At 41.2% G+C, this 27,783-nt stretch overlaps 1 protein-coding gene and 1 pseudogene across 2 annotated transcripts in view; one reads left to right on the forward strand and one right to left on the reverse strand.

Annotated features, from left to right (window-relative positions):
* The window catches only part of LOC140614582 (ubiquitin-ribosomal protein eL40 fusion protein-like), a 48,445-nt pseudogene extending 30,019 nt beyond the window's left edge, over positions 1-18,426 (forward strand).
* SYT9 (synaptotagmin 9) overlaps positions 1-26,581 on the reverse strand; it is a 192,228-nt gene extending 165,647 nt beyond the window's left edge. Inside the window, exon 1 of one of the 2 annotated variants that reach the window (XR_012015607.1) lies at positions 26,369-26,581. Coding sequence is in view for 1 of the 2 variants with exons in the window: in XM_072794223.1 (XP_072650324.1) it covers positions 26,369-26,513 (145 nt within the window). In the remaining variant the exon portion in view is untranslated. The remainder of the gene's footprint in view (positions 1-26,368) is intronic. The other variant, XM_072794223.1, reaches the window with a different exon arrangement.
* Between the last annotated feature and the right edge of the window lie 1,202 nt (positions 26,582-27,783).

The following is a 27,783-nucleotide window of genomic DNA, read 5'->3' on the forward strand; positions in this document are numbered from 1 at the left end:
ACCAAAATATAAAGACAAGCAGAAGGACCAGAATCATGCAGAAAGACCCAAGAAAACTGGTGTGGCTTGGTGGCTTAGTCAGTTAAGCATCTGCCTTTAGCTCAGGTCATGATCCCAGTGTCCTGGGATTGAGTCCCACGTCAGGCTCTCTGCTCAGCAGGAAGTCTGCTTCTCCCTCTCCCTACACTCTCTTTCTCAAATAAATAAATAAAATCTTAAAAAAAAAAAAAGACAAGAAAACTACTAGCAGTAACAAACGTGATCACTACCATCATTTCAAAATATTTGAAATTGCATTTCCATTTCAGACCCATGCTTATAACTCATATTTACTATATATCACAGACACACATTCCTAAAACTCAACACAGTCTCTCTCATTCCCTCAACCTGCTCCTTCTTGTGCATTCTGTATGTCCTAATTCAGAAACCTCAGACTTCCTTTACAACTCCCTCCTACTGTACTCCATGCCCTACAAATTCTATCATCAGATAGATCACCATTACCATTGGGATAAAATTTCAATTCTTACCACTGCCCACAAGACCCCTATTTACCTTTCTGACTTTATCTTCCATCACACAAACACCTGCCACTCCAGCTCCCAAACTCAATTTTACCAACCCTAAACCCAATCAGGCTCCCTAAGGTCATTCCCTACTTCAAGTATTCAAGCCTTTGCATGTGTTGTTTTCTTTACTAAAAACTCTTGCTCTGAATGCTTTGCTTGAACTCCCACTTCCATAACACATCAGAGCTTCTTTACTTCTTATCTGGAGATGCTGTTTTCGACACCACTCCTGGCAAGTTTGAGTTAGGTGCTCCTCCTATGTGCTTCCCTAACACACCACACTTTCCCTTATTGCGCTCAATTGTAATTGCCTGTTTACTTGTCTGTATCCTCTACTAGAAGGTCATCTTGGGACTAAGGACCATGCCTTTCTCAATTATAATAATTCCAGCACCAAGGACAGCATCTCACACGCGGTAGTTTGATGTTAAATATGGTGAATGATTAGCCAGATTACATGACATCTTCATTTATAAAGAGCCGCAGAAAAGAGCCAATAACAAGTTTGAAGGACAAAATGAAGCAAGGGGGAGTAAGATGAAGAAAAAGGAGAGAAAACATTAATGGAGTAGGGCATCAGAAGATGAGTGGAAAACAAGAAGAGAGATTAATGCAACAGGGTAAAAGAAGGCAAAAAATAAAGGATGCAGTAAAAGTCACCTGTGCGGATTTTCAGGAAGCTCAGACAAATCTTTCTCGAGGGGAGTAATAAGGGAACTAACATTAACTGAGTTCTGAGTGCCAGGCCTGTCCCAAATCCACAATCTCATTTATATCTTACAGTTCCCCTATCAACATTACCATCTTCCTTTTGCAGATAAGGGAACTGAGGCACCGATAATTTAGGTAACCATCCTCAAGTTATACAAATATAAAGTGCTGAGGTCGTCTTTGAACCCACTCTACATGCACTGCCCAGGAAATAGTTAACTGTAGAACAAAGGCCAGATTTGATGGTTTAAAAAAAAAAAATTCTAAGCAGCAAATCTTATAAATGAAACTGTGATTTACCTTGTGATAGCTCAGCTCCTGCTTTTCTTCCTTCTTTTCTTACATAGCTCCTCTGAGAGCAAGCAGACTGTCCTGAAGCCAGAATTTGCCAAAATCTTACATGGAACTGATCTCAGGACCATCCATGCCGCTCCTCCTCCTCCTGCCAGCCCTGTCTAGGGAAATGTTGGCCTACAAGGACCTAGGTGACATCTATATAGTGAGGTTGCTCTAGCCCACCCTTTGCTACAGGCTGCATATGGGCCTGGGGGTTGTGTAGCAGTGCTGCTATTACAGCAACCAGCAATCCTGGCTCATGCTACACAGTCCAGCACTGCATTTCCATGTTCTAGCAATACCCCCAAAATGTAAATTTCTGGAAATGCACAGTTTGCAGCAGATATGGGCCTCAGATAAGGCACCCATCAGGGCCAAAGGAAAACCCTTCATAAATTGACATCAAAAATGGACTTGGAGCTAAAATATACATATTGCATTATTTTATAATGGAAAAAAACTGTTCTCTTTTTCCAAACTTCTATAACAATAAAATAGCTTTGTCATGACAGCATTCATAGATGCAAGGGAAAGAAGGCTACTTACTCCTGTAGCTGAACAAAGGCTCACACAGTGGCTATTATGCCTTAGGCTCCTTCATTTTAGATAGTCCCTCTCCAGGTAGAAGCAGAATCCTTAAAGGCAGAGCTCTTGCAGCTTTCCCTCATCTTCCCCACTTTTTGAATTTACTAGGCTTTGCAGATTTTTAATCTACAAATATTCTCCACATCTGATGACATACACACACACACACACACACACACATATACATATATATTTCTTGTGTTATCTAGATATCAAAGTCAATACTTTCTCATGGAAGCATATTTTCACAAGAAATTAATTTTAACTGATTCAATTCATCATCTAACAGTGGTTACCAAGGATACCAAATAGCCGAAATCAGTTGGCTCCAACTTACTTGTTAATCAGAAGATATTAACAGAAAGCTGTGAAGAATTATTGTTGTCTAAGTAATCTGGCCAAGAAAGTACCACCTCCCATTGTCCCTCAGTCCTGAACTCAGTTAAAAACATTCCAGTCTATAATAATCATTAAAAACATGCAAGGCTTTTTCTAGGATTTAAAACTCAGTGATTAGTATTTAGAAAAATGACCGCTAATGGTTTCACTTTTTCACTTCCTGATGAAGCACCAAACTGAGAATGGCTACTGATTTGATCTTCTTATTAATCTGAAAGCAGATGATTCTAACCATAGCAGTTAATTGAGCATTCTGGTAATCTAGTTGAATCTGTCCTAAATCAAACAACCCAGAAATCTACATGTATTAATAGAGGGTAGCAGCAAACAGATGAGCCTAGTATGTCCCTCTGAGGGGTAGAGAATTAAAATAAAAATGCCTAAAACAAACAAAATGTTTCTCCTTGCTAAAAGATCAACATGGTTTTTTTAAAAAGTACATGTAAGATTAAGTCTTGTCTAGTCTATAATGTACATCTAAAGAAAAACCAAAGAACTGATGCTTTCTCTCCAAAAGGCAAAAGCAATCAGGTTTCTTACTAATTAGTATATTGGTTTACATTTTGAGAATATTAACTACATGCCATTCATTGCAATTACTCTGTCTCATTTTATGGTTTGTCGTCATTTTATTTATAATGCCTTTTGCAAAAGAAAACACTGTTGCTATTTTGTTTGCCAAAATCTGTCAAGCTTGTCTTTTATGGTTGTGGGCTTTGGGATCACCCTACCTACCAAAAATATGCCCCAAACTGGCAGTTGCTACCCAGTACCTATTTTTCCCTTTCCCCCAAAACAATGAAACAAATTGAATTTGGAATTTGGCTTGACACCAAAAGACCACATTTCCCAACTTTGGTATGGCCATGTGACTAAATTCTGATCAAGAGATGAGAGCACAAGTGTTGACAGGGGCTTCCAAAAAGATTACTTAAGAAGATCAGACTTGGGCTGGAGGTAGACTCTTGTCTCTTTCAGGAATGTAAATGTGAGTGCTGGAATTCCAGCAGCCATCTTAGCCCATGAGGTGACTTGAGTTAGAAGCTGGGCTTGGGGCAACTGGGTGATGCAGTCAGTTGGGCATTTAATTCTTGGTTTTGGCTCAGGTTGAGATCTCAGGGTCATGGGTCTGAGCCCTGTAACAGGCTCTGTGATCAGCCCACAGTCCACTTGGGATGTCTATCTCTCTTCTTCCTCTGTCTCCCGCCCTGCTCGTACTCTCTTACTCTATTTCTTGCTCTCTCAAATAAATATTTTTTTTAAATGTACCTTCTGTGTTTAAGACACTATTAATGTTTTCCTGTCACATGTAGAGGATCCTGATTATATAAATTATAATTTCCTTTAGAATTTTAATGATTTTACTTTTTGTAAAATTTGTTTATTTTAAATTAAGATCCAGGTTTTTCCTTTTTTTTCTTTTTTTAAGATTTTATTTATTTATTCTTGAGAGACACACACACAGAGAGAGAGAGAGAGAGAGGCAGAGACACAGGCAGAGGAAAAAGCAAGCTCCATGCAGGGAGCCCAATGTGGGACTTGATCTCGGGACTCCGGGATCACAACCTGAGCCAAAGGCAGATGCTCAAGTGCTGAGCCACCCAGGCGTCCCACTTTTTGTAAAATTTAAAATAAATTTGGGGAATGGAGCAGAAATAGAGTACTTTTCCCAGCACCACTTACTGAATAATCCATTTCCTCCCCCACTAATTTGAAATGCCACATTTACCAAATACAATAATGGCATGTTATTCTATTTCTGTTCTATTAGATTGGTTTGTTTGTTTTTGCATAGTCTTTATTTTCTCTGAGAAGTGGAAGTTGAGAGTAGAGGAAGGAGAGAAGGGCAAGGAAGAGACCAGATAACAAGTAAGAACTACTGAGCAGCACTGAGGGCCTAGATAAAATGAGATTCTCCACATTACAGCCTAAGGATTAACAGGGTAGACTCTGCATTCAAATTCCAGCTCCATGACTTACTTACTGGCTGTGCGGAGGCAGACAAATCACTTACTTGACACTCTGGCTTCCTCCTCTGTAAAATGGGGATCGCATTACAACCTATCTCAAGGTGGCTGTGTTAAATGAGGTACTACATAAAAAGCTTAGAACAATATCTGGCATCAAGTACTACTATGTCTCATTGGTATTATTATTATTAATAGTTGAAATTTTTAACATTATCATTGTCACCATCATCATTCTTAACATTAAGATGGCAGCTTTTTTGTTTCCTAAGGTATTATCAAGAATAATATTGAATTTTATCAGATGCTTTTTTGGCATCATCTGACATGATTGTGTTTATTTGTTTCTCCAAAAACTTATGTATTATGAATAAGACACCATTTCATACCCACTAGAATGGCTATAACAAAAAAGAGAGATAACAAGAAATGACGAAGTGGAGAAATGGGAGCCCACAAGCACTACTGATGCAAATTAAATTACTGCAGCCATTTTGAAAATTGTTTGGCAGTTCCTCAAAACATACCTCCATACAAAAACTAGCACATAAATGTTCTTAGTATAGCCCCAAACTGTAAACAGCCCAAACACCCACGAACCAGTGAATGGATAAATAAAGTGTGGAATATCCATGTAATGAAATATTAATCAGTAATAAAAAATAAAGAGCTAATGGCACATTATACAACGTGATTGGACCTCAAAAACAGCATGGAAATAAAAGATTTCAGTCACAAAAGAGATCACCTATGTAGGATTCCATTTCAATGAAATGTCTAGAAAAGGCAAATCTAGAGACAGAAAGTAGATTAGAGGCCTTCTGGAACCAAGTAACAGTGAATGGGCATGAGGGAAACGGAAATGTTCCAAACTTATGGTAATGCTTACACAACTTCATAAATTTACTAAATTAAATTAAATAAATAAATAAATAAATAAATAAATAAATAAATAAATTTACTAAATAGTCACCAAATTGCATACTTTTTAAAAGTGGCTGAATTACAGAATATGTAAAAACATGCCTCAATACAGATAAGAACGACAAGGCTGTCAAGGACCTGGTGGTGCTACTGTTTGAAACAGCTCTACTCTCCTCCGGCTTCTCACTGGAGGATCCCCAGACTCACTCCAACCGCATTTACCGCATGATAAAGCTAGGCCTGGGCATCGATGAAGATGAAGTGGCAGCGGAGGAACCCAGTGCTGCTGTTCCTGATGAGATCCCTCCACTTGAGGGTGATGAGGATGCCTCTCGCATGGAAGAAGTCGATTAATTTCTCCTTGCAGATCTTGTGCCCTCTGTATAGTGTCCCCATGGCTCCCCAGCAGCCCTGAGTGGCCCCGGTTCACCTGGTTCCCTCTGCTGATGTCTAGTGGATTTTTTTTTTTTCTCCTCCTGTCTTTGTTAGAGGCAGGACAGAAGGGCCTTAAGCCCTAGCCCTCATGACATTTGACAAGGGGTTTGGATGTGTATTGTGGTGTTTGTTTATTTTGTTCTGAGATTAAAGTATGCAAAATAAAGAAGATACGGTTTTATACAAAAAAAAAAAAAAACATGCCTCAATAAAGCTATTTTTTTTTTAAGTTTTTATTTATTTATTCATGAGAGACATAGAGAGAGAGAGAGGCAGAGACATAGGCAGAGGGAGAAGCAGGCTTCCTGTGGGGAGCCTGATGCAGGACTCAATGCCAGGAGCCCGGGATCACAACCTTAGCCAAAGGCAGATGCCCAACCACTGAGCTACCCAGGTGCCCCTAAAGTTATTATTTTTTTTTTAATGAGGGAATGGATGAAGATTAATTGGAAAAAATGGGAGAAGTTTATGTTAGTTATTTTGTATAAACAGGATCAAAACTTAAAACAATTATATATATGCATATATATGTATGCATATGTATTTACAATAAATCCTATTCATGCAGGGATAGGTTTCTCATATTATCAAAGTAAACACCCAGTAGAAAATTCCACTGATTATACTATATCATTCTTCTTCTTCTCCTTCTCCTTCTTTCTCCTTCTCCTTCTTTTTTTTTTTTTTTTTTTTTATTTAAGAAAGAGCAAGGGCTAGTTGATAGGGCAGGGGGAGAGAGAGAATCCTAAGCAGGCTACACACTCAGTGCGAAGCTCAACCTGGTGCTGAATTCCATGACCCCGAGAACATGGTTTGAGCTGAGATCAAGAGTCAAGCGCTTAACTGAGCCACCCAAGTGCCCCTACAATATACCATGCTTTTAATACAAAGCTATCTTTATTTTACTATTATTTAACATAGAGCTTGGGCATTTATGTGCTTGATTTTTTATGTGAATAAAGATCTTTTTTCTTATTTGTTATATTTGATATCAGCCTCATAAAGTGAAATTAGGATGCTTTCTATATCTTTTCTAAGCTTGAAATAGTTTTAAAAGTAAGACAACTTGATAGTTTTTTTAATAAAATCTTTCCAGAGGACAACTTGATAGTTTTTTTTATTAAATATTTAAAGTGCATAAGCCTGCAACAATGTGGATGGAACTGGAGGGTATTATGCTAAGTGAAATAAGTCAATCAGAGAAAGACCATTATCATAGGATCTCACTCATATGTGGAATTTAAGAACAAAACAGAGGATCATAGGGGAAGAGAAGAAAAAAATAAAACGAGATGAAATCAGAAAGAGAGACAAACCATGAGAGACTATTTATCATAGGAAAAAATTGGGGGTCATTGGAGGGGAGGAGGGTAAGGGGATGGGATTACTGGGTGATGGGCATTAAGGAGGGCACATTATGTGATGAGCACTGGGTGACATATAAGACTGATGAATCACTGACCTCTACCTCAGAAACCAATAATACATTATATGTTAATTAATTGAATTTAAATAATTTTTTAAAAATTTATTTATTATTTTTTAAAGATTTTATTTATTTATTTATACACACAGATTGAGAGAGAGAGGCAGAGACACAGGCAGAGGGAGAAGCAGGTTCCATGCAGGGTCTCCAGGATCACACCCTGGGCTGAAGGTGACGCTAAACCTCTGAGCCACTGGGGCTGCCCAATTTTTTTTTTAATTTAAATAAAACTTAAAAAAAAAAAAAGGAATCAGGAATGCTACAGTAACTTGTAAGTCTGAGATTATAGAGCTGGATGGTTTCAGAGCAGAACCTAGAACCAACACTTTAGACTTCCATATAGTGCTCCTTCCACTACAATGCACAGCGCTTTTTATAAATATATTTAACTCATTAATAAAAAGATACAATGTATTTTTATTACAAATATAATATACATTACATTCAAAAGTTAAAAAACCCTCAAACCTTAAGTTCAATTGTGGTAGCGTTTTTTTTTTTTTTTTAAGATTTTATTTATTTATTCATAAGAGATACAGAGAGAGAGGCTTCTACCTAGGCAGAGGGAGAAGTAGGCTCCCTGTGGGAGCCTGATGTGGGACTCAATCCTGGGATCTCTTCCTGAGCCAATGGCAGACGCCCAACCGCCCAGCCACCCAGGCGGTAGCATTTTTTTTTTAATTATTTTAATTGGAGTTCAATTTGCCAACATATAGCATAACACCCAGTGCTCATCCCACCAAGTGCCCCCCTCAGTGCCCATCACCCAGTCACCCCAACCCCCCACCCACTTCCCCTTCCACTACTCCTTATTCATTTCCCAGATTTAAGTGTTTCTCATGTTTTGTCACCCTCACTGATATTTTCACTTATTTAAATTATAACATGGACATACAGCTGTTCCTTAGCAATACCTTTCCAGTTACATATAATAAAATTTTAACCTGTGGCTATAAAAAATAAATAAATAAAGTGCATAAGCCTAGATCTAGCAATCCAATTTCTAGTAAAAAGAAATAACAATGACTCTTTCTGGACAGTGAAAGTGGTAGTGACCTTTATTTAATTTTTGTGCTCATGTAAAATATTGTTTTGCAATGAGAATTTAAAACAAATTTGCAATGACTATTGGGTTCCAACAGAAGAGAAGAGGATGATGCATTATTTGACATTTCGATAGATTTGACTTATACACATATCTGGGCCTATACTTTTTTAGGGGGAATAGTTCTTTGACCACCTTTTAGTTTCTTCTAAATATTTCTATACCTACTCTGAGACGTTTACAACTTCTACATCACTGGCATATATGGCATTTTCATTTAACCTCTTCTATATCTGCTTTTAAATCCTTCTCATTCCTTTCGTTTTGTGTTTTCACATTTTTTTTTCTTGGTCAGAATAGCAAAATATTTATGTATATTTCAAAAAACACAGTTTTGTTTTTTAATACTGCTTTTGTTTGTGTTTTTTATTCTTTTTTTTTTTTTTTTTTTATTTATGACAGTCACACAGAGAGAGAGAGAGAGGCAGAGACACAGGCAGAGGGAGAAGCAGGCTCCATGCACCGAGAGCCTGACGTGGGATTCGATCCCGGGTCTCCAGGATCGCGCCCTGGGCCAAAGGCAGGCGCCAAACCGCTGCGCCACCCAGGGATCCCCTGTGTTTTTTATTCTTCACTTTCTAATTGATTAATACATTCTTTTGGTCTTACTAATGCTTTGCTACTTCATGCTTTTGGTTTATTTTTCCATTTCTAGGTTTGTAAATTTAATGCTATATATATTCCTTTCCTATAACTCTATGTATTCAACTAATGAAAGTTATGAATTGTCACCTAAATATAGCTTTGGCTTCACTTTACAGTTTTTAACATATGTGCTTTCACTTCCATAGTATTTTCAATGTCTATAACTTTTGATTCTATATCTGAGTTTTTAATTAAAGAGATCTCTGAAAGAGTTCAATTTTCAAGTGTCTAGGGTTCTGGTGTTGTTATTACTTGTTATTCACTTATTGATAGTTTTATTGCATTATGGTCTATAACCATGGCTCATAAAATTTGGTCTTTTGGAATTAATGTTTCTCTTTTATGGTACTGACCCATTTTTTTAATGTTCTGTGAACATTATTTCTCCCTTGGTAAGAAGAAAATTCCATTGGTATTTCATATAAATCAAACTTTTAGCAACATCATTTCTATCCACTTCTTTTATCTATTAATATGTCATTATTAGTGAAGTCTCCCATGATAATTCTGATGTTTCTAACTTCTGAAGTTTGAACAAACTTAGTTCAATATATTTGAATCCTACTTCATTCATTAAAAATTAATGACTGGTAAGTCTGCATTGTTTATAGCACTAGTACCAAGCTAAAATACATTGTGATGACGTTTATGTCATATTCAGTGTGTTTATTATAGGAATGTTAGTTTGATTAGCATGAAGTCTTAGAAAAAAAGCAGATAAAGATGATATAAAATCCACAGAGGGGTGCCTGGGTGGCTCAGTCAGTTAAGCGTCCAACTCTTCATTTTGGCTCAGGTCATGATGTCAGATGTGAGATCCAGCTCCACATCTGGTTCCATCTTCAGCAGGAGTCTGCTTGAGATTCTCTCTCTCCTTTTGCCTCTAACCCTTCCCTTCCCCCTGCTCTCTCTCTTTCTCTCAAAATAATTATTTTTTAAAACTCCACAGATATTTTACACTTGTTATCTTAATATTTTCAATGAAGCCATTTCCTGAACACTTAAAAAATCAGGGAGTGTACATTCAACTCTGATCCTCCTCTGACATTTCCCCATGTTCTAAGTTGCATTATTAAGGCCACTATTTAACACCCACTTCTGTCCATTCCCTGGATCAAATCTGATGACTGTCTTTAGTACTGTGACTGCAAGCCCTAAAACATCCCCTTTTACTATAAAGACATATGCTATACGGGCCCTTGTCTTGTGAATCTGTCCAATTCAACTTTCCATTTCTAACGTACAGAGGCCCTAGGAAGACAGCTGTGATTAAGACATTGATATGTAAGACAATATAAAAAATAAAAGATAAAGAAATCAAGGTAATGGGAAAGAGCTGTGATTGTAATCTTTATTGGCCTAAAGAGTAGATCCTCTCAAACTGAACCTACAGGGATTAGATTGCCTCCAGAGAAGCCTACAGTAATCCACATATAAATGGCCTCAGAAGCAGCGTGGAGTTCGAATCAATGGATGCTTCTCCCAATAGCATGTGGAAGGAAAAAAAGAAACACTTTGGGGGATTTTCTAGTTCTCTTTGTAGACTCTCTCTGAAATAGATTCCATAACATGATGAATTTTAGCTACCTCAAAATTAAAGTGATACACACAAAGTACTTTAAAAGCCCCAGAAGAAAGATGACCTATAAATTCAGTATATTACAGTGACATGAAATCTAAAGTACAGTAGAACAGATTAAAGAACAGCAAACAACAGTCTTCTCATTCCTTCTGAACTAACTTGTCCCAAAATAAAATATGTTTGACCTGAGATTTTCAATGTAAAGTGTTAAAAGTGGTTCGAATGTGGCCCCGCATTCATCTTCATATATGCCCTTCTTTGTTTCCCAGTTTCTTCTGATAGGAAATGAACATATAAGCAGAAACAAGTGATAGACTACAGGAATCAAGCAACCCTGTTAGTCTCTAAGCTCAGCCTAGTTAGAGTTTTTACAGAGCTTATTTACAGTGTGGTTATCCTAAATTAAAAATAAATGATAATCATATTACATGTCTAGCAATAAAGAAGACCATGATTTTAGTCAGTGCCAGAATGCTATAGTTACATCCTACAGCTAAATTTTCTATAGAATGTATTATTAGTTGTGCCAACAGCAGCTGTCTAATAATTTGAGGTTAACTCCCACTGTGGTTTGAAAAAAAAAAAAAAAGAAGGATCAATGATAGATAGTAAAAGCATTTTCATGCTTGGATTTCCTTGCCTATTATATTATAACAGTTTTATACAGATGGTTGAAGCATTTATTTTGACAATGGGGCTGTGAGAAATCATTTAAATCCATAAAGGCCATAAATGCATGTCATGTGCAACCCCGGATGCACACCAGACTCATATGTAGGCATACTCTAGGCATCATTCCTAAAGATTCTGATTTAGTTAGGGAACGATGCAGTTATGACTTCAAAAGTTCCCCCAATTGATTCTGATGCATAGCCAGAACTGAGAATCGCTTCCCCAAACCCTTCCAGCTGGAAGGAGCCTTAGCATTCAACCATGATTTTTGGTATATCTTCCCTGTGGTCTCCCAGTCAACTGTCTGCATCAGATCTCCTAGACATTCTCAAACTTAATGCGTTTAAAATCTTATTTTGGGGCAGCCCGGGTGGCTCAGCGGTTTAGCGCCACCTTCAGCCCAGGGCCTGATCCTGGAGACCAAAGATCGAGTCCCACATCAGGCTCCCTGCATGGAGCCTGCTTCTCCTTCTGCCTGTGTCTCTGCCTCTCTCTCTCTCTCTTTCTGTGTGTGTCTCTCATGAATAAATAAATACAATCTTTAAAAAAATCTTATTTTTTCCCATAAAACATGCTCAACTTTTTGTCATAAACCTAATAAATCATGTGACCATCCTCCCAGGCACTTATGCCAAAAATCAGAGAACTAGGATCCTTCTACTTAGTATCAACATACTGATTATTTTTACCCCTTAAATATGTTTTATATCAATCCCGTCTTCCCTAACTCCATTGCCTTAAAACATTCCTTCAACATTTCAGCCTAGATAAATACTAACAGTCTACTATTTCTGGTGTTTTCTCTAAAATCCCCAAGCTTTGAATCTCATGTTGCCTAACTGCACCACTATCCCACAACTGCCCATCCTCATCACAGATATCTATATTCCTCAGGTCACTTCTCCACTCCCCCACCATTCCTGGCTTCTTGTCACTCTCTCCAACACTACTTTTGTCTTAACCTGTGATTAATTCAATACTTCCAAAACCATGCTCTTTCTGTTCTTGTTCCTGTCTTGTTCAGTAACCTGTCCTTCTCCCTACCTGAGGGCCTCACTCCACTATCATACCCCAGACTTGATTATACCAACAACTGCAGCCCTTCCTCTTCACTGCATTCCCCATAATTGACCTACACCAGGGGACCTACAACACTCTAGTCCTATAAACTTTTCACTACCTCCACCTGTCCACTTTCCCCTCTTTACCTCTGATGAGATTTCAGAGTTGATCTCAACCCCTTCACTCTACACCCTCAACTCTTGCCACTCTCTCATCATCATACATAAGTACAACCCTTCTTAAACACAACTCCTTGCCTGCACAAACACAAGTGCATGTGTGGGAAAAGTACCCATGCCTGTGGTGGTGCATATCACTTTAAATCCTTTGGAAAACCCACCTACTCAAGTATATCACCCAGGCAATTGAATCCCTTACATCATTTTTTTCCCTTTTTCAATTGAAGTATGATTAATATGCACTATTATATTAGTTTCAGGTGTACAATATAATGATTCAACAACTCTATACATTATCAATGCTCATCACAATAAATGTCCTCTTGATCCTCTACCTATTTTACCTATCCCCCTACCCATTTCTACTCTGGTAACTATCAGTTTGTTCTCTATATTTAAGACTTTGTTTTCGCTTCCTTTTTCTTTGTTTGCTTGTTTGTTTTGTTTCTTAAATTCCACATATGAATGAAATGGTATTTGTCTGACTTATTTCACTTCGCATTATGTATGCCCTCTAGATCCATCCATGTTGTTGAAAATGGCAAGATGTCATTCTTCTTTATGGTTAAGTGATATTTCAGTGTGTATGTGTGTGTGTGTGTGTACCATATCTTTATCCATTCATCTATGCATGGATACTTGGGTTGCTTCTATACCTTGACTATTGCAAATAATACCAATAAATATAGATGTGCATATATCTTTTTGAACTAAGTGGTTTTGTTTTCTTTGGGTAAATATCCAGTATTAGAATTACTGGGTCACATGGTAATTCTGTTTTCTCCCACTCTACTTGCTGATCCTTTTCAGTCTTTTGGTGGTCCTTTTCATCTTCCTAACCTCTCACTAATTGTGTGATGACTTCTTTTTTTTTTTTTTAATTTTCATTCATTGCTTGCTAAGCACATCTAGTTTCTTAGCTTTAAATACCATCTCTATGTTGATGCTCCTAAATGTATCTACAGACTACCCTTGTTTCTTGAGCATCTAGGAAGGATATCCTAATACCCATTCAAGAATATTGCTCCAACAATTCTCCCCCTTTGTCCTACATCATATAGTTTTGTTCTCCACCAGATCATTCCCATCACATTAGTGATGTTCTCTCTTAACAATTTTAAACAAAGAAAAAAAAAAAAAAACCCTTGATCTCACTTCCCTCACATCAGATAGATACTTGCCATCTGCAGAAAAACTTGAAATAGTCTATACTTACTCTCCCACTTTTGCCAGCCAATTCTTCTTATAGCCACCCTAATGAGGCTCTTGTCCCTGCCTCTTACCAAAACTGCTTGTCAACATCACTTCCAAAGACCCCTACATACCAATGGCAGTGGTCAGTACTCAGTGCTTACTCTACCTGACCTAATGGTAGCATTGACACAACTTTTATGCCTTCCTCTTTGATATAGCTTTTTCTTGGCTTTTCATCTTGGCTTTCGGGTCAACACTCTTGGATTTTCTGGTCCATCTTTATTAGTCTTTTTTCACTGGTTCCTCAACTTCTCTCTATCCTTTTAGTGTTGGGAGAGCTCTGGGATTCAATACTGGTCTTCTTCCTTCCTCTACCTTCCTAGATCATTTCAGCCAGATTCATCTGAAATATCATCTCTATGTGACAATGCTCCCATATATATCTGCAGTCCAGCCATCTTTCTGTAACTCCAGGCTCATATATCCAACTTCCTAATCTGTGCCCCATTTGACTCACTATAAGCATTTCCAACTTAACACATCAAAACTGAGCCCTTAATTGTTCCCCTCAAACTTACCTCTCTCATACAACTCTATTCCCTTGCTCAGGCAAAAGTTTTGGGAGTCATTCTGATTTCTCTTTTACACCCCCCATCCACTCACTGATAAATCCTGTCAACTCTACCACTAGGTTACCTAGAGTCTGACCACTTCTCACTATCTCCATTGCCATCACTCTGGTCCAAGCAACCATTATCTCTCACATAAATTATTATAATAATCACATAGCTGTTCTCCCTGACTCTACCCTTACTCTTCTACAGTCCAATCGAAGTGATCCTTTCTATTCTTAAGTCAGATATTATCACTGCTTTGCTTAAAACTTTCCAATGACTTCCCATCTTACTCTGATTAAAAGTCATATTCATTAAAATGGCTTATAGGGCCCTCACATCCCCTTTCCAACCTCACCTGCTATGTCTCTCTTCCTTGCTCCTGGCTAATACCTGGCATGTGCCTGCCTCAGGACCTTTAAATTTTTTTTTTTTTTTTTTTTTTTTAGGACCTTTAAATTTGCTGCTGCCCTGCCTAGAATGCTCTTCCCCTGATACACACATGCCTCGCTCCCGTCATCTTCCTCTGACCTGTACTCATCAACTTCTCAGTGATGCCATTTTGGTCCCCCATTCTTCTTCCATGTTTTATTTTTCTCCTTAGTACTTATTACCATCTAACACTACTATGTAATTAATTAATTTATTTATGTATTATCATTTTTCCTCTCAGCCACATGTAAGTTCCACAAAGGCAAGCTTTTTGCTTGGTTTGGTTCCCTGCTATATGTACAATACTTATCTAGATATGTACCCTACCTACAACAGAACCCTGCACTTAGGAGATGCTCAATAATCATTTGATGAGTTAGTAAATGGCTTCTCCAATCATGAGCTCTCCAATCAACCTTCATCCTGTCTGCAGAGTGACAGAATAAGAAGATAAATCTGTTCACCTTAATTTTCAGCTTAGAACTCTTCAATGGGTCTGCAGTGCCATAGCTGATGCAAACTGAAATGTCTTCAGTAGCCAGGCATATACCATAAATGTGATGACTAACGTTCATTCGTGTAGGGCAGGGAACAGGAGGATAAGAGAAGCGGAGAGTATATGACCCATCTAAGGCATTCAATTGAATTATTTTAACATATTGTTCCCACTACTTGGAAGCCCCTGTATGCACAATAAAGAACCATTTCCACAGCATAGCTTGGTAGGCACTAGGCAGGCATGCCATGCTTTTACCTCCTCCTGGGCCCTATAACATCAGAAAAAACAGACTGTGCATATCCACGAGCTGAGTGGTTGCAATGCAACTGAACACGTTGTTTTTTCATTATTAAATAAACAAGTGAGGAAGCAAGATGTCACTGTTGGCATAATCTGAAATTATATCTGCAGCCCAGATGTTTGAACCAGATGACTAACTTGTTAAGGCAATTATGTGAGGTAATTATACCTGAGTTTCAGGGTGACATAATTGGGGATTTAAAATAGGTGATCTCCCATTAAGTGATTCTAATCTGTCAGGACCTTACCCTTGGACAGGAAGAGCATCACCACCACCAACTTGAGCTTGTTTCCCATGAGGAACCAGAAAGACTTGAGATGTGCACCCGCAGAACTTCTCTTATCCTGAAATCTCCTGGAGTACTTTGCTGAGAATGGGTTGTTTGGACTCATCACAGTAAACTGTGGTTCTTTCAAGATTTCTGGATCAGAGTGCTCTAGCTCAAGTCTTCTGTGGGACTTTGACAATGGCATACAAGACTTCCACTAACTGACAGATGTTTACTAGAACAGACTCATCCCTTAACAGTCTCAATACATACTCTGCTTACTATTACTACCAAAGATTCATCCTCTCTTGTGATAGGATCTTTAAAATTCCTGGAATGTCCTTCCCACTGATACATTGCAGGCAAAGTACTCTGACCCAGAATCAACTTCTCTAGGAATCCTCGCAGATCCACGCAAGCCAGCTAATTACTTCTCTCTTCTTTTAATGCATGGCGTCTCATATACATCTCCTTTTCTGTCTTCATTTTATTAATTGCAATTATTCTTTTATCTCAATTCCATAGGGGCAGCAACCATGTCTAATGGATCTCTGAATTACGATGCCTAACCTAGTACCTGGCAATTATGAGGCATTCCAATGTCTTCTTAATTTAATTTAATTATAATTAGAAAAGAATGATCTGGTCAGTGTGGCTAGAGTAAGTAAGGCTTCATAAGTGCTGTGAAGGAAGGAGGAGTTGGATAAAGGGAAAAAGAACATAGAGAAAGAGAGATTCAAGTTATATTACAATTTCTTTTCATATTTCACATACATAAATAAAGGCAACACTTTGCACTGGAAAGAATGTTATAATGTGTCAATTTTTTTCTTTGCCATTATGGGCAGAAAGTAAAAACACTAAATTCTCAACATTGTTCAATTAAAGCTTAAGTCCTCCCCCCAAAAAAGAGTATTACAATGAATCCCTACTTGTTGATGCACCCTTAAAATTTTAAAAGGCAGTCTAGTTAATGATTGATTGTAGTCAGACAATGAGAGCTCATTCACTGAACTGTGAACTAATCCTTCTGTGAGCTAATCTGTCAGAATATTTATATTCTAACTAATGCAAATTAGTAATAAAACCATTAAGATTCTCAAAAAAATAAGCTGCCACATGATGGACACTAAACACAGAAAATTCACATAAGAAATAGAAGTAGGGGGACGCCTGGGTGGCTCAGCAGTTGAGCAGATACCTTTGGCTCACGTCACGATCCTGGGGTCCCAGGATTGAGTCCTGCATCAGGCTCCATGTGTGGAGCCTGCTTCTCCCTCTGCCTATGTCTCTGCCTCTCTCTCGGTATCTCTCATGAATAAATAAACAAAATCTTTAAAAAAAAAAAAAAGAAGACATATAAACAGGCTTAAAATATTAAAAATATTCAATTCCACCACTGCCAATAAAAAAATACAAATTGAAACCACAACCAGGTAGTTACTTAAAACCTGTTAAATTAGCAAGTTTTTGTACACATCATTACCACCTAATGCTAGTGGATTTACTGGTTGATTCATAGCAGGGATAGTTGGCTCAATCTTGTGAAAATTAATAATAGGGAACTTTAAAATGTGGAAAATTAAAAATGGAGTCAGGAGGTTTGGGAAGGGGTGCTCCTACGCCCTATCACCCCACCACTCCTAATCAATAGCAGACCCAACAGGAAGAAATGGACTTCACCTTGCTTGAGGTACTTTACTATCCCAGCCCAGGAAAACATGCTTTCCTATCGCCCCACCCACTCAATGGCTCAGCCAATGAGAAGCCATCGCACTTGGAACCCAGTTTACTCCTATGGTCTTTTGGTCTTTTGGTTACTTCAAAAAGTATCCCTTTGTTCTCCAGACTTCTGTGGTTTTGCCACAGCTTGTTTGTCCCAGATGTCAATTCTCTTTTATTCCTGAATAAACCCATCTTTTGCTGGTAAAATATCAGGCAACTTTTATTTGTAAGGTTGACAATCTACAGGAAAGTAATTGGAACCCATTGTTGATAATTTATCATTAAGAAATTTTCCACCTCTTCCTTTTCAAGGAGGCGGCCGAGCGGATTGGTGGCTATGGTCTTATGGCAGATGTAGAGGTACAGATCTTTGTGGAGACCCTGACGGGCAAGACCATCAAACCTGAGGTTGAGCCCAGTAACACCACTGAGATCAAAGCCAAAATCCAAGACAAGGAGGGCATCCCACCTGACCAGCATCATCTGACTTCTGTGGACAAACAGCTGGAGGATGGCTGCACTCTGGGACTACAATATCCAGAGTCCGCCCTGCACTTGGGCGCTTGGCCTGCAGGATGGCATCATTGAACCTTTCCTCCATTAGCTGGTCCAGAAATACAACTGCAACAAGATGATCGGCCTTAAGTATTATGTTCACGTCTACCCCTGCACTATCAGCAGCCATAAAAAGTGCAGGCACATCAACTACCTGCACCCCAAGAAGGTCAAATAAGGCCCCTCCACTAGCTCTTCTTTTGTTGGCAAGGCAGCCTCCTGACAAAGCCCCAGAGCCCTGGGACCTCAATATAGTTTCCTTTTCACTAACTGAAGAAGGAAGGAAGGAAGGAAGGAAGGAAGGAAGGAAGGAAGGAAGGAAGGAAGGGAGGAAGGGAGGAAGGGAGGAAGGAAGGAGAGAGAAATGAAGGAAGGAAGGAAGGAGAGAGAAATGAAGGAAGGAAGGAAGGAAGGAAGGAAGGAAGGAAGGAAGGAAGGAAGGAAGGGAGGGAGGGAGGAAGGGAGGAAGGGAGGAAGGGAGGAAGGGAGGAAGGAAGGAAGGAGAGAGAAATGGAAAAGGGAAAGGGGAAAGGGAAGGGAAGATATTTTCCCAAAAGGGAGTAGGATACTATAGACACAAAATAGTATTTTTAGGTAACAAAAAAATCAGAAGGTAGAAATGCCAAAAGCATGGTTAAGTGAAAAAGATTCACTTACTCTTTGGAATATATATATATATATATATATATATATATATATATAGTCATTGTAAAAATTGCACAATGACTTTCATCACAGAAAAAATATAATAATCATGATAATGGTTAGTATTTATTGAGCATTTACCATGTGCCAGGTACTATGGTAAGTCTGTATTTATTTTTCCTTTTTTTTTTTTTTTTTTTTTTTAAGTAGGCTCCAGCATGGATCCCAACGCAGGGTTTGAACTTACAACCCTGAGATCCAGACCTGAGCTGAGATCAAGATTCAGACACTTAGCTCACTGGGCCATCCGGGTGTCCCTGTGGTAAGATTTCACATACATTGTGAGATAGGTACTAAAATAGGGTTTCTAGATTTAGCAGATAAAAATATAAGGTACATAGTTCAATCTGAATTTCATATAAATAACAGATATTCAGTATACATCTGTCCCATGCAATATTATCCACTGTTCATCTGAAATTCAAATTGAACAGGGCATCCTATATTTTATCTGAATACTGGCAGTCCATTTTACTGATGAGGAAACTAAGACATGGAGATTGCCTAGGAACATACAGCTAATGAGCAGTGATAAAACGCTAAGCATACAAAAAAGGCAGAATGGAAACCTTTTGTCTCTGAGTGATTATAAATGGGTAAAACATATGCATGCCCATGAATCATGGCTGAGAGGGAACGAGGACAGAAGACACCACTGCCACCAAAATCTCTGGAGCACTTAGTCTGAGCACTGTGCTACAGCAGCCTTCCACTCCCATTTTACAGATGAATAAACTGAAGAGTTAAATATTTTGCTCTAAGTCATAAAGCTAGTAAGAGCACAATCAGATTCTGACTTTAAGCTGTTGCTTTATTCCACGTTGTCATCTTGATTTCCTGGGTGAGGTTTTTTTCCCCTTCAGGTGCAGTTCCATCAATGTTGATATATAAGTTTTTGTATGATAAAATAAATGCACAAAGACACATGAATATTTCAATGAGATCTGGAAGACCTAGACATTAAGGGTTTGCTTTGGTTTTAAGCCCTTTCTAGAACTAACCCAATAAAAGACTTAAAAGAAAAAGTCAGGATGCACATTGTGGCTTAAATTGTGATTTCATTTAGAAAGTAGAAAAGCATACTCCATACCTATCCTTTTAAAAGTGAGATTGCTCCCCTACCTATGCCTCTCACTAAGCTCCTCCCCTTTCTCTATACATGTCAGCATGTAAACTTGTCGGTTCCTTCAAATAACTCAGATAAGAAAAGATTATGAATTTTTTCAGGCCAATCATGTAGGAAAACACATGTGCACAAACAAACACAAAAGTGCGGATATGTTTTGCACAGTGAAAGCAATGCCTATGCTCTGTACATAATAGGAAATTTTAGGTGATTTCCCTTAGGTGTCAGCTTAATTCTTCCTTGAGAGGTTAGCCCACATCAAAAAGTTTGTGCTTTTGATTGTTTATTCTGAAAGAGGCAGCTGGCCACAGGGCTGCCTGTGATGCCTTTACCACAGTTTGCTTTTGTTTCTCCCTCTTGATAATTACCTCATGACTAAACCACTCACTGGTCCATGTAGAAGAATCCCACAGAGATGAAAACACACTTGTTTAAATAAAATATTTATGAAGAAGCCCTAAAATGTCACTGAAGTAAATGCAAATTATCTTCACATATTGTGCATCCAATATGCCACTCATTCCTTAGAAGTCTATTTCCTGATTGCAATTAACATTAATTTTTAAAAATTAATCCCATTGTGCATAATACCAACACCTATTAAAAAAATCCAATGTTTTAAGGTTACCTGTCTTTTGACTATCTTTGAAAGTTTTAAGACTTATATTTAGTCTTGATGATTATTTAGAAGATTTTTCCTTAGAAACTATATTTAATTATTATTTTATATGTATATCTCCTAATAAATGATTACATTCTAATTCAGTATAACATGACATTTGTGAAGGTTCCACATTCTAGCCCTTTAATGAAATACTATTCGGACAAAATTTTCTTCTTTTTTTTTTTTCCTCAAGTTACGTGAACATAATGGATTCTCATTATATTTTTATAGAACCCTCAAAATAAAAATTTGAGGTAATATTATCAAAAGAGAGTTAAGAATCAGTAGATATGTGTAGTAACTGTTACAAGGCCCCTGACTTTTGATACATCTTTCCTAATTTTTCAGGAAAGAAATATGAGCTGAGCTGAGAAGTTCAGGTGGTTTCATCCTTTGCTTGATGGTCTTGACAGTTGTCCTCCACTTGGCTACACTTTAGAATCAATTAAAGAACTTAAAAAATATACTGATACCAGGCCCCACCCCCAGAGATTCTGAATGAATTTGTCTAGAGAGGGGCACCTGGGTAGCTCAGGGGTTGAGCAACTGCCTTTGGCTAGGGTCGTGGTCCTGGGATCCAGGGATGGAGTCCCACATCAGGCGCACGGCGGGGAGCCTGCTTCTCCCTCTACCTGTGTCTCTGCCTCTCTCTCTGTGTCTCTCATGAATAAATAAATAAAATCTTTTTTTAAAAAAAAGATTTTTTCTAGAGAAAAGCTCAGTCATTGGTAGCTTTTTGTTTGTTTTATTTTTGTTAGAGCTCCCTAATAAATGTTTTCAATGTGCAGCCAAAGTTGAAAACCATTTGCTTAGAAAAAGCTTTTCCTTAGGAGGGTTAATGTCCACTTGAAAAGAAGAGTCATTAATGATGAGCTGTAAGACTCTGCTTCACACCTTGACCAGAAAATGAAGAAAAATCTCTTGAAATACAAAGCTGCAATGCCAATGTAAACCCAATATCCTAAACAAAAAGAATGTATAACCTAAAAATTAAGCTGAACTTCCATAACTGCACAGAATTTAATCTACAGTAAGATACTGAATCCTTTACAGAAGAACTAAGTAGACAAAATATATAATACTCTCTCTTCATTCTACACCAGGAAAAAGAAAAATACCTAGGAAATTTTCATCGATGAAAACTTTCAGATTCTTAGTACAATGTGATGTGTTTCCCTAAGAAACTACTTTGACTTAGATTCAACCTTTTCAAAATGGGATCCATGGCCTTGGTGCTTAGCTCTGAGCTTCAGTTTATTCATACATACCAACCTCTCTTAGCCATGCTTCTCAAATTTTAATGTGCCTCCAAATCACCTGAGTATCCTGTTAACACATAGATTCAAATGCAGTAGGTCTAGGTGGAGTCTGAGAGTCTGCATTTCTAATAAGCTCCCAGATGTTTGTTGCTGATGCTGCTGGTCCACAGGTCCGCTTGGAGCAGCAATATCTTAGAAGACATCATGAGGATTAAATGAAATGACCTACCTAAAACTCCTGGCACTGATGTGGTTGGTGTCCTACAAAAGAAAAAACTTAACAAGGAAAATAATAAAATGTGCTGAAAATCCAGAGATATATGATCTGATCCTCCTTTCTTTTCCAGATGTGAAAACAGCAGGTTCAGAATAGTTGAAATCTCTACCCCCTTACAGCCAAAGGAAAAAACAACAACAACATTGTTTTCACTTGCAAATAAGTGCAACCAAGGTCTATAAGTGGAAGTTCAATGGAGCTCTCTCTTCATTCTACACCAGGAAAAACCATTTAACAATAAATGTTGCCCTACAATCAACTGGCCCTCTTGAGGAGTGAATGTGAAGTCTCCAGTTACAAAATGTGAGCATAGAACAGTTGATGATATTAAAGAATACATTCACATTTTAGGTGGACTGCTGAACTAATAAGAGACATCACACACTAGGAATGAAAATATATATTTTTTAAGACTTTAGTTATTTATTCATGAGAGACAGAAATTGAGAGAGAGAGAGAGAGAGAGAGAGAGAAGCAGAGACACAGGCAGAGGGATAAGCAGGCTCCATGCAGGGAGCCCGACGTGGGACTCAAACCCAGGAACTCAGGATCACGCCCTGGGCCAAATGCAGGTGCTAAACCACTGGGCCACCCAGGGATACCCAAAAGAAAATATTTTTAAAATTAAAACGGAAACCTCATTTCCTTCCCCACTCTGACTCTGCTCCTCCTAAAGTCCTCCCCTCTGCAGTAAATAGAATTACTTGGGTCAAAAACCTTGGAGTCTTTAACTCCACTTATCTCACCCCTCACATCCATTCCATCAACAAATCCTAGCACTGTTACCTTCAGACGTGTACACAACCCAGTCACTTCTGGCCACCTCCATTATGATGATGTTGGCCAAGTCACTCTCCCCTCTGTCTGGATGACTACAATAGCCTCCTGCTACATTTCTCAGTCTTCACTCTTGATCTTCAACAGCATTTTCTCAGCAAGCAGCTAGAGTGCTGTTGCCACTTCTCAACCCCTTCCTTCTCCTTCAGAATAAAATCCAAAGTCCTCCTACTGGTTACAAGGGCCTGCATGATCTCCCCTCCCCCCAATCCACTCCCCCCCCACCCTGCAGCCCTCAACCACATTTCTTGTCATTCTCAATCTTTTTCTCTCTCCAGCCACTCTTGAACTCACCATTCCTTGAATCACATCAAGGATGCCCCTGTCTCTATACTTGCTCTTCCCTTCGTCACGAAGGCTATCCTCTGGGGTTTGCAAGTTTATGTCCCACATTGCCAATGTATGAAACAACATAAAGATACTTAACAGAAGGATGCTAATTGCTGTCTATGGAAAAAAGTGCCCCCACTCAGCTTCAAGATCAGCACTTTACTTTCCATAGTTGGTACAGATGAAAGGCTGGGTGAGGCGTTCCAGTTCCACTTGTGACACAGCTTTGCTTTTAAAAATTGCTCTTTCATCAAATCCTCTCTTAACACCAGGTCAGGTAAGACTAGGTGCTGTACTTCCACATCAGAGCACCGCAGCTACCTAGGCAGAGAATAATCCTTTTAGATGGCCCACTGGTCTGTGACCTGGGCGTAGCCCGCCTCTGAAAAACTGAACAAACATCCCGGATACAGTGTCCTTCTGCTGCCCACAGGGAATCATGTCTGTTTTCTTCTTTTGAAACCAAAGTTCCTTAGTTGAGCTTGAGAAAACTTAACTACCAATGAGTAGCCATGGATGGGCAACAGACAGAAAAGGCTGGTCCATGGCGCCCAGGGCAACTTCCTTCACAGGAAAGGAAGTCATCCACTTACAGAGAGAACTCGCTCAGGGACCCACGTCCCAGGGCTGCTGTGTAAGCTCATTCTGGTTCCCCACAAGACAACAGCAAGGGCACCATGCACATACAGTGTTGTACAATACAGCTACTCCAGTTACTCAGCTTTTAGGGCCTGAAATGAAAGCCACTCTTGGTCCAGACAATCAAACAGCATCAGAGGGATGGAGATAAATGCATCTAATGTAAGAGTTAATGAAGGCAAGGAGAGGAAGGGGGGAAATGAAGAGAGATTCTGGCCTGAGCTGAAGTGCCCTAGAAGAGAGGATGCACTCTGTGAGCTTCAGCCTTAGTTCCTCTCACTCTAGCTCACAGTGCCCCACTCCTATCTCACGAGCAGGCTACTTCTAACCCAATCCAAAGAGCCAGAAGGACACGGGCTACCTAAAAACCACTTGTTCAGAAAGCGCAATAGTGTTCTTAGGAACTCAAAGAATAGCAAGGCATACTCTTAACTGTGGCTCTCAGCCAAGGAATGATTTGTTTCTTGCATGGAGTTTTTTTTTTTCTGTGACTCTGGCAGTCCAGTGCAAGGGTTGAGTAAAGCCCCAGAATGTGGAATCCAGCCCATGTATTAAAGGAAGCAGGGGCATAAAATCATACAAAAAGAAGTCGACTATTAAACAGGAGACTCATCAAGAGGCCTCATCCATCTTCTCTTATAAAGACAAAGGCGCTATTTACTTATGTGAGAAAACAATGGAAACTTGTGGCACAGTCATGGGCAAGAAAGTGGGACATTTCAACACTAACACTTGCTTGGGGTGAAGCATGCCAAATAATTTTCTCGTTCCTGAAGCTTAAAGAGAAAACGTTCCCCACTTAGGACATCATCCCGGACTCCCAGTTCATGAGACAAGGAGATCTTATTTCTATCTGTGGTCTGTGCAGCATATCACAGCCAGCAATGAGCCACACAAAGGCTGAGCACTGAACCTCCAGGGAGATCATTGGGGATCAACAGTATTTCTTGACTTAATTCTGTACTTTGAAATAGGACATTAGTGATCATCCGATAAATTTAATTAATGTAACCACAGGCAATGGGAAACAATCTTTCTTTTTCAGTAGAGAAATAGATTTCAAATAGGGAAAATCTGATATAAACTTTGAGCAGATGATTTTTCTTCACCACACAGGCCCATTTTGAAGATACTATCAAGGAAATGCTATTTAAGTCAGGCTCCATATATATCTCTCTACAAATCAAATAATTCCCTAACTTATCCTTTGTGAAAGTAGACTTTTATATTATATATATAGAATATATAAATGTCATATATTATTTATATATATAATATAATGGATGGTCTTAAAATAGGTAAATTTGTACTGGATAATTTGCGAGGCAATGGTTCATTTCCAATATTTATACACTGGAATATCAGGGGTGAAGGCCATTTTCTCACCTCATCTTTAACAGAAGACTATATATATAGAGAGAATATTCGAGAAAATGATTTCTCCAGGTAAGAAGAATCTCAAGTGGACATTTGGAAGCAGTGTGTCTTCCAGGAACCAGTAGTGGGTGAGACGTGGGAGACCCAGGGCCCTTAGGGAAAGCAAATGGCTCCACCAGAACTCCTTCCTCCAACCTTAATTGGTCAAATGCCAAAATACACGAACTTTCCAAAGTTAGGAGCTGTGCAACTTTGACGAGGGAGGCCTGCGGTGCCCCCGCCGCGCCCCGCGCCCCGCGCCCCGCGAGCCCACCGACCCGGGAGCGCCCGGCGGCGGCGGCGGCGGCGAGTCGGGCGCCCAGGCCCAGGCCGCCTCCACGCAGGCGGCCCGCGGGGACCGGGTTCAGGCCCGGCTGCCGGGACCCGGAGCTCCGCGCCGCCGGCCCAGCGCCAGCCCCGCCCCGCCCTGCCCAGCGCAGACCGAGCAGGGACCGGCGCCCGGGGGCGGGGGTGAGGAGCGCCCCGGCGGATTCAGCCGCAGCCGGGCCGTCCCCAACTCCCAACTTCCCAGAGTTTCCTCCGGCCTCGTCCCCCTTCCCAGCGCCGCCGGAGCGGCCGCGGCCTCCCCTCGCCCGGAGCGCAGAGCCCGGGAAGTGCAGCGCGGAGCCCCGAGACCGAGCGCAGGTGGCGGGCGTGGTCCCTCCACACCCCCCCCCCCCCCCGGGCTCGGCCTCGGTCCCCGCCCGGGTCCGGCATCAGGCCACGGCCGCCGCGTCCCGGTCCCCGTCTCTAGCCCCGCGCCCCCCCGCCCCGCCGAGTCCGCGTCGCTCTCCTGCCTCAGGCCCCGGAGCGGCCCCAAGTCCCGGCCCAGGGCCCTCCGGCGGCGGCGGCGGCGGCGGCACGCACCTGGGTCGCGGAGCCGGGGTCGGGCGCGGTCCCGCAGGTGGTAGATGAAATCCTGGCAGCTGTCGTGCTCCAGGGCCCCACGGGCGCAGAGCTCGGCCAGCAGCTGCAGCGCCTGGTGACAGAGCGCGTCCCTGGCCCCGGGCATCGCCCCCCCGCATCCTCGGACCGCGCCGGGCAGGCGGGCGCGGAGACGACCCTCCGCCTGCCAGCCCCGAGCCGCCGCCTCCGGGCCGTCCGCGCTCGCCGTCAGGGAGCCGCCGAGCCCCGGCGCGAGCCCCAGCCGCGGCCGGCCCGGCCTCCCACCGGTTGCATGCAGCGCGGCGGCGGCCGGTCGGTCGGGCTCTCCGGCTCTCCCGCCCGAGCGCTCCGTCCCTCCCCCGGCACCAGGGGAGGCGGCGCCGCACGGCCCCGCGCGCCTCTCGCCCGCCGCCCCGCCCGCCACTCGCGGCCGCCGGGGGCGGGGCCGGGTCAGGGGCGCGCGCCGCGGGCTGGGATCCCGGGGCCGGTCCCGCGCTGGGGGGGGGGCGCTCGCCGGCTCCTGCGGGAGCGCGGGACGCGGTGGGGACGCGGTGGGGACCGGCGCTCGGCGCGGCTGCGCCCGGGCGGGGGGTGGGCGCGTCGTCGGCCCCGCGGGGCTCGGTCCTCAGCTCGCCAGCCCTGCCCTCTCCCGCCCGCGCTGGGCGTCCGCGCCGAAGGTGCCATCGGGACCGCACCCGCGCGGTCTGGAGAACCGGGTCCTGGTTTCGAACTTGAGAAAGCGCCGTCTGGGCAAGAAACATGGGCCTAAGGGCTCTAGCGCCCCCCCACCCCCACCCCGCTCCCAAATGCGGGTTCGAGGCCAAGATATGCCAACAAAGGAAGGATCTCCCACGTGCAGGACGTTTTCGATCCCCGCCGCGTTTTGGAGGGGGAGGCCCAAGCATTAGTACTGAGGTCACATGAATGGCTCCCGAGGACAGATGCCAGGACATAGATCCTGGCCGGCTTTCTAAGCAACTGATTAGAAATCGGGGGCTTGCCAACCTGTTCTCCCATATCCACCAACTTAGAGTATCACAGAATCAGAGCTTTTTTGGAAGGGAACTCTGGGCGCCTCTCATGAACTCCCCTCTTCAGCCTCCCAGGCAATAAGCCCAGAAATAACTCCGAAGTACTGAACTCTTGGGGGGGTGGGAGGGAGAAGAAGAGGGGTGCCGGGCTCTACGCCACGAGCCTTTTAAATACATTATCTCAATTCATTCCCTTGACAGCCCAGCAAGGTCTGTAGCTGTTATCCTCATTTTAGCAACCTCAGACTCAGAAAGGCATCACTTGCCCGAGTTCATACTTGAGGAGGCATGGTATTATTACATAGTAATAATAATAATTATTATTATTATTAGCTTCAAGTAAAATTAGTGTCCTGGCCCTGCTAT

Source organism: Canis lupus, chromosome 23 (genome assembly GCF_048164855.1).
Source record: "Canis lupus baileyi chromosome 23, mCanLup2.hap1, whole genome shotgun sequence".
Classification (NCBI taxonomy): domain Eukaryota; kingdom Metazoa; phylum Chordata; class Mammalia; order Carnivora; family Canidae; genus Canis; species Canis lupus.